The 11,490-nt window shown below is 34.4% G+C and overlaps 1 protein-coding gene across 3 annotated transcripts; it reads right to left on the bottom strand.

The window, feature by feature from the left end:
* Window positions 1–7,841, bottom strand: LOC107636337 (GTP 3',8-cyclase). Of its 3 annotated transcripts, none has more exons than XM_088484199.1 (7): window positions 7,451–7,841; window positions 4,196–4,380; window positions 3,030–3,650; window positions 2,649–2,816; window positions 2,366–2,557; window positions 962–1,030; window positions 1–681 (listed from the first exon to the last, which is right to left on the bottom strand). In XM_088484199.1, exons 2-7 carry the CDS (start codon window positions 4,274–4,276, stop codon window positions 598–600), a joined length of 1,215 nt encoding a protein of 404 aa, XP_088340325.1. In that variant the 5' UTR covers window positions 4,277–4,380; window positions 7,451–7,841; the 3' UTR covers window positions 1–597. The 3 variants fall into 3 exon arrangements, with proteins under 3 accessions (XP_088340325.1, XP_088340324.1, XP_016195341.2); XM_088484198.1 differs by having other exon boundaries at window positions 3,030–3,653; window positions 7,451–7,589; XM_016339855.3 differs by lacking the exon at window positions 4,196–4,380 and having other exon boundaries at window positions 7,451–7,814.
* Window positions 7,842–11,490: the final 3,649 nt, after the last annotated feature.

Raw genomic sequence — 11,490 nt, 5'->3', positions numbered from 1 at the left:
TAAATAACCTCAACTTTATAAACAACACATAATTATCTTGATAATCAACACAAGATCTGAAAATGTAGGCCGAAAAACATTTGACCATATATATGCTAAAGTAAATAGACAAAACTGTATCACTCCATAAGGAGAACGATCAGGACCTTCTTCTGGCTGGGGCAGCTATGGTTTTCCTTGAATATAAGCAAATTTTGGAAGACACACGACACCTAAACTTAGACACAATGAGGCACTTCGATTAACTACAGCTCTAATAATGCGGTTGAAGCTTTACAAGGAGAGGAAGGGAAAGAAAGATTTGAATAGACAAATTGACTTATAATTACTCTTCAAACTCTTACTTTCACCACTTCCCCTTTAAAACCCCATCTCACAAACACACCTAAGAGAATGAACACATAAGGACATATTTGGTTTGTGCTTTCATTCAGTGTTTTCTATTTTCATAATTTTGTAAAAACAAGAGTGAATATTGTGTTCATTTTCATGATATACTTTTTCTTTTGGAAATTCCTGAAAAAAAGATAACATTATCACCAAGCAAACCCTAACTTTATGGAGTTAAGGAAGTGGGGAAGAGAAGATGACAAGACTTCATCCGCCAATATGTATCATGGGCCTATTTGCTGTCTTTGCAAGGTCAAACATTCCAGCATGCGAAGCTTTCTTCCTCTTCACCTACACCAAAGAGAAGGCCAGAATACTCGAACATTATAGTAGAAGAACCTTCCAGATGACATAGCTTAAACAAGGAGTATATAACCGACTATGTTGCTACACAACAATATAAAAAAGCAATAACAGATTTTATGATGCCGAAATCAACAAACTACATTAAAACTGAAAGCAAATGTAATTCCACCATATTGGATGAGAAAATAAATCCTGATAGATAAATTAAATTTCTAAATTATCATGATGAAATTTTGAATCCAAGCAATAATCAAAAAGTGCATACCGCTGATGCTATTATCTCCCTAAGCTCATCATCCTCTGCACCATGTCGCAAGGGATCCCTTAAACTAACCTACAAGAGGACAAGGCGGTATTAAAATATCACAAAAATCTCTTGCTTAAAGTTACACACGACACAGTAAATATCCAATCCAATATATATTTAATGGCCGATTTTTACTGTCCAGTGTCCATATCACTGCATAAATAGGTTTGGCCTGAACAGACTTGTCAAGTTCACATGATCCAATATTTTTGTGAGATGCACTTTGCTTTCATGGCACAGTTTAGAAGAATATCCGTAAGCTGAGTCTAAGGTGTAAGCTGAGTCTAAGGTATAGTCCTTGATGAACTTAGGAGTAGATGGTTCATATGATTATGCATCTAAGAAATTATTAGAAAGGAAAAGAAGAAAATGGGCATTCAATCTGAAAAATGTGCAACATAATTTGTCATATCTAAGGTAAAATAAGGCCATCGAATTGCGTAACGGACCTTCCACCAAACAAGTCAAACAATGAATATACTCTACTCATCAATGGTGACCAAAAAACTCACACCACTTAACAAAATATGCTACCTAACATCATGCATAATTCTAAACATCGTTCCAAAGCAAACATTATATGTTATACCACATGAGGAACTAGAATTTAATAGGAAAAGCAACAAGCATTGCTTAATCTAATAATTATGCATTCTAGAGTTGAAGATAGCGAAGACAACCAGTGGTCCAATAGTGTACAAGTAGAGACTCAAAATGAGAATTAATTCATCTTCATGAAGCACAAGGAAAGGATTAAACAAGCTCTCATCTAACTTTCCCAGATTACGAACAAACTTCAAATTTTAGTGAATAAATCCATTTTCTGCAAGGTAGTATAGACCTCTTACTTTCTAATATGAATTATTGAAAGTTATGTTAGTCACTCTATTAGGAATCTTCCCCAAAATTGAGAACAAACCATATCAAGAATTCAGGACTGAGAGTAGAAATCATAGGCTCAATCATTGATGTTATAATATATGTTGCTGCCTATTCTTTCTCCCATTGTTCTGTAAAGCCATTGATCACTTGCAGAAAGCAACTTACGGAACACAGCACAATAATGGCAAAAGATTTGCTTTAACATTACTCTAAATTTTATCCACCAAAAGCATTTGTGTATTTCAAATACCAACTCTAAATCCAGGCCCTTTCCTCACATTACCTAATGATCTCATTCAATACCCACTTCACTTTAAGAAACCTATAAAATCCTCATCAATGATAACATTGTAGCTTCACTAGAAACATTAAATATTCCACATATATCTAACATCACACGGATACTCTTCAAATTGCAATTAACAATTATTGGTGACATGCAGAACAAAATGAATTTCCACTATACATTATATGACTTACCTCTGAAGGACCAAATAGACACACTTTGAAGTTTCCATCTGCTAGTATTCGCAATCTATTGCAACCAGCACAAAAATGCTCCGTCATTGATGTGATAAATGAAACTCTACCTTGATGTCCATCTATTGTGAAATTCTTGGCTGTATCTGTTGGGTGATCCTGAAGTCTCTTTATGGAAGGAACATGTTTTATCTGTTTAATAAAAATGGTGACGAAGGGTCTCAACTAGGAAAAAAAAAACACAAAAAATCCAAGTGAGGTCTCCTGCAGAGTTCTACCTTACCACTCTATCCATCATTTCTGAGTAGGGTACAAGCTTCTTGACATTCCAAACATTTCCATCAAATGGCATGAATTCTATAAAACGAACATTAATAGGCTTTTCTCTTGTCAGATCAACAAAGTCACATATTTCATCATCATTAAATCCACGCATTACAACACAATTGACCTGAAGCAACAAACATAAAGGACACCTTAAAACGCATCAATCAGGTTACCTTTGAAATTTAACATGCCTATTAAGTCTCACACAAGAATAATCCAACATAGAAATATGTACAAAAACTATAAATCGGTGAAGAATTTCACACTTTGACAAGGGAAGCTAATAACATGGGAGGTGTTCAAAAAGTGAAGAAACAAGACCAGAACCAGCAAATACCTTAACAGGATTATAACCAAGGTCCACAGCAGCATTAATTGAATTCATTACTTTTTCATGCCCTTTCCGTCTTGTCATAAACTCAAACTTTGCAGGTACCAATGTGTCCAAACTAATGTTCACAGAAGTAAGGCCACATTCTTTCAGCCTTGGAAGTTTTCTTGCTAGGGTGATACCATTTGTAGTCATGGTCAATGTCTCCAGTCCCTTCAATTTTGACAACCCCATGCATATATCTTCAATATCCTTTCTTACAGTTGGCTCCCCACCAGTCAACCGTATTTTATTTACCCCGGAACTTACAAAGAGATTTGCCAGTCGCAAAATCTCAGCATTTGTCAAAAGCTGAGCGTTAGGAGTTAGCTCCACGCCATCTGCTGGCATACAATACTGACACCGTAAATTGCACCGTTCTGTTAACGATATTCTCAAGTAAGTGTGCAACCGTCCAAATGAATCTACTAGCATATCAGAAACAGAGTTATCCTTTGGCTGATTGTCAAGCGATGTAGCGCACGATGTTTCATAAGTTCTTGTGGAATATTCATTCAAGTTGCCACTGAAATTGACTTGACCATTGGTACTTCTGCTAGCACAATGAGACCCCGCCTCACAATTCACCTGCTTTAGAAAATTTGCAGATTATCCAACCACAATCTCATAAAACAAAGACTTAGATATATCATCACCACCACACTCCGGATTAATACAACATGGAATAAGAAGAATCTAATTATTAATTAGAATACAGACAAAATCCAAGGACAAAAAATAACAATTTTCATTAAGATGCAAATGGTTATCAATATTTACAACTCACCGCACAAAATTCCTATCAAGCGGGATTGGATAGAGAAGATTTATGCAACAATCTTACCATCGCTTCGAGAATCAAAATTCGGCCCATAACAAGGGAACAAACTAAATGACTGACTGTTTTTCACCATAGAACTTAAGAGATTCTTGCAACTTTATTATCAAATTTACGAGTCATTGACAAGGACAACATAACTATGTTGCTAGTGTATGTAAGAACCCATGAATCCATTTTCCTAATCCATTAGAAAATTAAAGTAGACCTTGATGATCAATGCATTTGCATGACCAAAGCTAAATAAATTGACAGAGTAAGTTACATATATAGTAAACGAGAGAAAGAGCAATACCAATAAGGACTTGGATTGTCCGAAGCCGAAACGCCAACCAGGGAATTTTGATAAGGAGCGCCTCATTATTGATGCAATCATCAATTAATAATAACAATAATAATAAAAACCAGTCACCAGAGAGATGATAAAACCAAGGTTCTGAGAACTGAACAGGTCATCGAATCGTTCTAGTCACTGGTTCACTGGTTTATTGGTCCAACCGGTCCAACCGTAATTCAACCAAAAAAACCGTTTTAGAATAAAATAATAAATAAATTATAAATATACATACTAAAATATAATTATAGTCTAATATAAATCTTAAAATATCTTCCAAATTTAAAACACTACATGAAATGTCATAAATCAAAACCATATGATCTTATCAAAATACAAACTTAAGTTTGTTTTTTAAACAATTCACAACCCTAATTCTCTATGATTTCTTTTGGAAAAATAAAATCCCATCCAAGAAGGAAACCATAGCTGTAAGTAATTGAGAATATTTGTCAAACTCAGCACCAAGACATAGAACAACTACCATATAGCACAGTACCAAACAATCCAATTCTCAATTCCATTAATCATAAACAAAAGGGTGTCTAAAATATCTATAGAATCAATCAAATTCAGCATTAAAAATTATCAAAAACCAAATTTGCAGTTAAACAGAATAAAGTAAAGATGGGATTTATACTCAAATTCTCCTTAATCTTAAACCATGTCTCAGCACATACTTTGTGAGCAGCAACAAAATCATCTTTACAAGTACAACCCAATTCAATTGGAACACCAGACTCAGAACTATCACTCTCCAAACCTATGTGACAAATTCTACAATCCCTCTCCACTTTGTGATTAGTATTATTATTAATATTATTAATAATATTAACATTGCCAACTAATAAATGGATATTGAAGCTTTAAACTTTATTTAACAAGCTGTAACATGGCTCAAATAACAAATTAACCAATTTAATTAATACACAACTCCAAACACAGCAAGTAATCTACTTCATACACTCCTCAAAAGCAGTCCCAAATCATTTGCAATAACAGTGAACTATGCTTCATAAACTACTCAAATTATCAAAATCAGAAACATGACACACACTATTTAGAATCTACAGAGGCATACCAATTTCAATAAATGCATAATTGGCACAATTTATCAAGCATAGCAAAGCTAAGTTCTCAAAGAAAAATTTTGATTGAACACAAAAACCAAGGTTCTGAAAACCGGACCGGTCATCAAACCGCTTTAGTCACTGGTTCACTGGTTTATTGGTCTAACCGGTCCAACCGGTGGTCAACCGAAAAAACCGTTTTAGAATAAAATAATAAATAAATTATAAAGGACCAAAGATGAGGGTACTCCAAGAACTCCTATTAGATGCAACAGCATTCAACATTATCACATATTCTCACACACATACAAAGCCTTAACTCAGAGAACAACCACTGCAAGTGACTTGGAAAGAAAATGTAAACACCGAAACAATCACAAGCATACAGAACATGTGAATATTATTATAGCAAACATAATAATAAAATAGCTCTTCTAATGCGTCTTCGAAAATATCCCAAATCAAGAAAACTACATAATCTGATCCACTTGATTCAGAAAGTTACATATATTAGAAAAATTAAGAATCAACTAAAAGAAAAAGAAAAGGAAGGCCTGGTTGATTCGATTCAATTGCCTGAGATGAAGAATCAAACAGGGCTGAAAAGCTGAGAGTTTAAATGTTAAACCTCAATATTCAAGTAACATGACTCCATTATTGTTATTATTACACCCTTCTAATGTCACAAATTCAATATATATTATAGTCCGTTGACACTTGTGTATTCACAACTTGGCCTCATCATTCTGATTCATACCTTAAGTAGAAGAGAAAGTCCCAATAAGCTTTCATTACAATTTTATCCAGAGAGTTGGGGCTTTGGTTCGGAGTTCATGCCAATGATAATGACGAGAAGGATGAATCCGTGAATCAGTAACATAGGCAGTGCAAATTTTAACAAAGTTCACCACAATGATTAACAACAACAAAAAGCACTGAAAGAACACTCAGTAATATAGGCAGTGCAAATTTTAACAAAGCTCATCACAATGATTAACAACAACAAAAAGCACTGAAAGAACAGTGAATCACTAACATGGGCAGTGCAAATTTAAATTTTAAAAGTTATCAATTTAAAATTTATCATCAAATACAATCGGTGAGCAAAGCCAATCAATCAAACACCGACTGAGCATTCTGTTCTGATTCTGTGACTGGGAAGCAACAAATTCAGCAACAAATGCAAGTTACAGCAACAAATTTAACAAATCCTAGTAAAGTCCCGAGTTACAGCAAAAAGGCAAATTTATTGATTACCAATTCAGCAACATGCAGAAATACAGGGAGAAGGGAAATCTGGAAAAGAGAGAACACTAAACCAAAACATTAACCAATAATCACACTAAACCTGCAACCAGCAATTCCAAAACAGCAACAAACATTAGTACATTATTAAACATTCTAAAACAGTGATGACACTAAACCTGCATAGTAAATAATCTCAAAGACAATGATCACCAATATCCAGCAAATAAACAATAAATACACAACAACAATTTAGCAAATAAACAAGAACAAGACCTAAATAGAAAATCCAACAAATTAAGTCGCAGCAACCAAACAATTTGACAAATTAAAACAACAGCAGCCCAACAATTTAGCAAATCAACTTAACAAATTCAAGAACAGAAAATCACAACAAAACAAAAAAAAGAATAAAAGTAACAGAAGAACACAAGAACCATTAGCAAATTAACAAGTTCACAATAACAGTTAAAAAATTTACCAGAAGAACACTAATGCAAGTGGAATCATCATGCTAACATGTTTTCTGCAAAGATGCTATTTGTACAGCTAAAATTTCCTAATTACTATGATCCAATTATTCTAATTTCACATGCAATCAACTTACTAAGTTTCTAAAAGCTCGAAATTATAAAACCAACCAGAAATATGGTTAAAGCATTTCATCAAACATGTTGAGTGCGGTAAAATTAAAACGAAATAAGAGAATTCAAAGCTTAATTTCAATGCGATAGAGAAGAGAACATAACTATTGTAACTTTAATTTAGTCTATGAAAAAATCCAAACCACTACCAAATCAAATAATTACTTATTGTAATAGAAATCAGAAGTTGCAGAGTTTGAAGAAGAGTATTGGTGTTGTGTGAGTGTATTGTCTGGTGGCGGGTTTAGGGAACTCACGGCGGGGACAAAAGAGGGCAGTTCGACGGCTGAGTGGAGAGCGCGGGTTGGTGGCAGAGTTTGAAGCAGAGCAACGTGGCTTCCAGACGAACGCGAACTCGAACCGTGAACAGCGAGCGAACGCGAATGGCGAAGAACGCGAACGAAGACGCGAACGTGAACGGCAAACAAACGGCGACGGAAGCGCGGCTGAGCAGACAAAGACGATGGACGCCGAGCTCGAGGAAGCAACCGCGATCGGTGACAGCGATCAGGGGTTGAAGATTTGGAGCACGAGGGAAGCTAGATGACGGATGGCGAACTTTGAGTGCGACGGACGGCGGCAGTATGCCACTCCTTGTGGTTGGGTTTGGGTGATTTCTCTGACTGAAAGAAAGAAAGGGAGAAAGGGAGAAAGAAACGAATGAGCTTCCCTTTTTTGTGTAAACCGGCCGGGTTCCGGTTCGGTCCGACCGGCCGGTTCTCGTCCGGTTTAACAATTTTTTACCGGTTTTATGATTTCCGGTTTTACATGTTTGACCGGACTGTTAGTATTGCCGGTTCGTAGTTAAACCGGTCCGACTGGTCGATCCGTTCCGATTTTCAGAACATTGACAAAAACACAGCACAACAGCAACAGAGCACAGCAGCGAAGAAGACACAAAACAGGCATACCCCACGTGCAACACTTAGTTTCAAAGAATTCAAGCTTGAAGACCCCATCACCTTCTGCAGATGAATTATCAAAATCATTAACAATGGAGTAATTTACAGTAAAAACAGCAAGATTCACAGATTAATTAACACTTATTCAGCAATTATTCACCCCATAACAAGTCACAAATTAACTAAAAATAATTATTCAATAATTATTATTAAAAAAATATCTAGAAGCTAGAAGCCCTAGAACAGAGTAGAGCAGATCCTGAGCAAGAGGGGGACAAGGGCACGACCGAAGGGATGACAGGTGGAACAGAGATAGCGTCGGCGACAATGGAATAGAGTTGCGCGACGGAGGAAGGAGGCGAGCCCGGTGACGATGGAACAGAGCAGAGCTGCACGACGGTGCTTTCAAAGCTGAAACACTAGCTGCACGATGGTGGAACAGAGCTGCACGATAACGACGGTGGCTTCGAAGCTTGTTTCGGCGACGGCGACGGAAGATGGACGGAGTTGAGGGAGTGAGATCGATGACAGTGAGAGGAAGGAGGAGCTCGAAGGTGATGGGAGGGATAGGTTCGCGTTTAGCCGTTGTGTGGAGCTAAGGTTGTTGGGTTGGGTAATTGGTTAGGGCATTCCAGCAAAACGATGGCGTTTTGCAAAATTTAAAAAACCGGCCAGGTCCGGTTTGGTTTGACCAACCGGTTTTCGGCCAGTTTGACGGTCCAACATCGGTTTTTCAAATCTTCGATTTTAACTTCTATCCGAACCGTTATTCCTTCGATTTGCGGTTTAACTGGTTCGACCGGTCAGTTCGAATCGGTTTTCAAAACCTGTGAGAGAGAGAGAGAGAGAAAAGTAAGCTTATGAAAGTGTTTGTGGCGTTGCGGTGTTGGTTTTTGCAAGTCAGAAGATAACAGGATGACTCGTGTGAGTCAAAGACAACGAACCTGGCAGTGCCGCCTTTGATCCAAAAGCAATGCTTTTTAAAAAATAAATAAATAAGTTGTTTGATAAATATGAAGGCCTTCTTTTTTATTAAGAAGATAGGAGACTCGAGTTTACAATCTCTTAGATGAGTATGAGAAAACTATGCCATTTAAGTTTATTGACAAATATAAACGCCTTTTTTATTACAAAGATTCCCCACCATAATATAAAACAATATTAATTAAACTAAAACTAAATAAGATTTTTCATATATAAATAAAAGAATTCTGTTACACATCTAATTACTTTTATCAACCAAGTTTAACTAAATTTGATCAAACCTAAAAAACGCACTTACATTAAAGTGTGCGTGAATCATGGACTTTTTCTTAGCGTTCTTCATTTTTATTCGCTTGTTTTCTCCTTCTCCTTGTTCTTCTATTGCAGTTGTGTTTTTTATTTTTTCTCCTCCTCCTTTTGATATTATTGTGGCACTTTTATTTCTTTTTTTTTGTTTGATTTTCTCTTTACTTTTTTTTATTTTTATTCTTTTTAAGAAGATGAAATTATAAAAAAATGATGAGAAAATGAAACAAGGAGAATATCAAGAAAAAGAAGATGATGATAAAAAAGAAGAAGATGAAAATTTTGAATTGTACAAAATTTATCAGAAAAATAATACCGAAAGTTTTTAAACTTGACACAAGAAATTTTTGAATTTTGACACCAAAATTTTTTAACAGTGACACAAAAAATTTCTTAACTAATTATTAAAAATAAAAATAACACCAAAAATTCTTAAAAATATCATCGAAATTTTTTAACTATGGCACCGAAATTTCTCCTAACATAGCTTCCTCTTCTACTTCTTTTTCTTCATATTTTACCTTCGTTTTTTTCTTCCAACATGTTTTTCTTCTTTTTATATTTTGTTATTGACACAATTTTGTATTTGTCTTCTTATTTTTTATTTCAAAAATAGAGAATTTTATCTAAACAAAAATTATTTTAAAGTTGAATTATATACTCTTAACTCTTAAATAATAAACTGTTTTACAATGTGGCATAAAAATAAATTCAAATTCTGTGTTTATCATGGTAAAATTTGTGTGTTTTATATAACAAATTTCAATGTCATTTCTATTTCATTTCTATATTTTACATACAAAATTTCAATGTCATTCATCATCATCATCATTATATGAGATGTTAGAATCGTATTTGGCTTGATCTGAATACAATCAGAATGAAAGGAGACGTGACACATTGTCGAAACACTGTACTTTAAGATTGGTGTTATATTCTTCGATTTATTTTAGAAAATATTTTTTATGGTTTAGATGGTTGATTAGTTAGATTACAATAATTTTAAGTTAGAATAGAATAATAATGTAAGACTAGGTTAGAATAGGTTTACCCATTTTTAGATATATTTTTTGGCTGTATTAATAATTTTCTAGTTGTAATAGAAAAAATTTTAGGATAAATATTCAAATTGGCCTTTAACGAATTCTTCATGATTTTAGTTTTTAGCAAATTTTTATTCTGAAGAAGTTCTAGAAAATTAATTTTATCGAATAAACTGATCTCTTCATCGTTTTAAAGGAGCACTAATTTATCATATAGAAAAATTTTTTTACCTAGTCTTATAATAAAATTTATTACGGACTTATTTGTCCAACACACATATTAAAAATTTGATTAGAAGTAACGGAGGGACAAATTTGTTTAACAAGAATAATTCTAGAGGACTTCTAGGGAATAAAAGCTTGTTAAGGGTCAAAATGTTCGATGTGAAATTCTTTAAAGATCAATTTAAGTAATTGCTTAATTTTCTAAAATAACTTTTTGTAAGTGTTGAAAATTAAATTATAAGAGTAATTATAAATTTTTGTTATATTAAAATAATTCTTAAATATGTTAGAATAATTTTAATTATGTTAAAATAATTTTCAATAAAATAATTGCGATAATGAATTCTTACAAAGCCCTCGATTATTAATATTTCATTGTGTTAGCCTCTCACTCCTATTCAGTACCATTGACATGCTCCTACCATATATTAGAGAGGTTGGATTTGGCTACATCGTGGAGCTTAAGGATAGCCAATGCTGTAGGAAAATGGAATCGAGGATCCCCATCACTTGAACTTTCTAGCACAAACTCATTTGAAAAACCACTTTCACTAAATGACCCACTATTAGCAACGTATTCTTCTCCGACTCAGGTTTTTCCTCCTCTTCCATATGATTAGTTGGTTCAATACAGTAAAGAGGATTGGCTACTAGTGATAACCCCTATTGCTTAGAGTTAGAAGGCCCACTACGACTTCCAACATCACAAACCTTGACATACAATTATTTCATCACATATTATGGCATAGCTTCCATGCACATTGAACATTATCGGCACGTGGTTGTCACATTGAAGCCAGAATTCCTGATTTCAAAATCATTTGTTCCCAAAACTAA

This window comes from Arachis ipaensis, chromosome B4, assembly GCF_059453495.1.
Source record: "Arachis ipaensis isolate K30076 ecotype BB chromosome B4, ASM5945349v1, whole genome shotgun sequence".
Classification (NCBI taxonomy): domain Eukaryota; kingdom Viridiplantae; phylum Streptophyta; class Magnoliopsida; order Fabales; family Fabaceae; genus Arachis; species Arachis ipaensis.
This window is presented reverse-complemented; position numbering and strand designations above follow the sequence as displayed.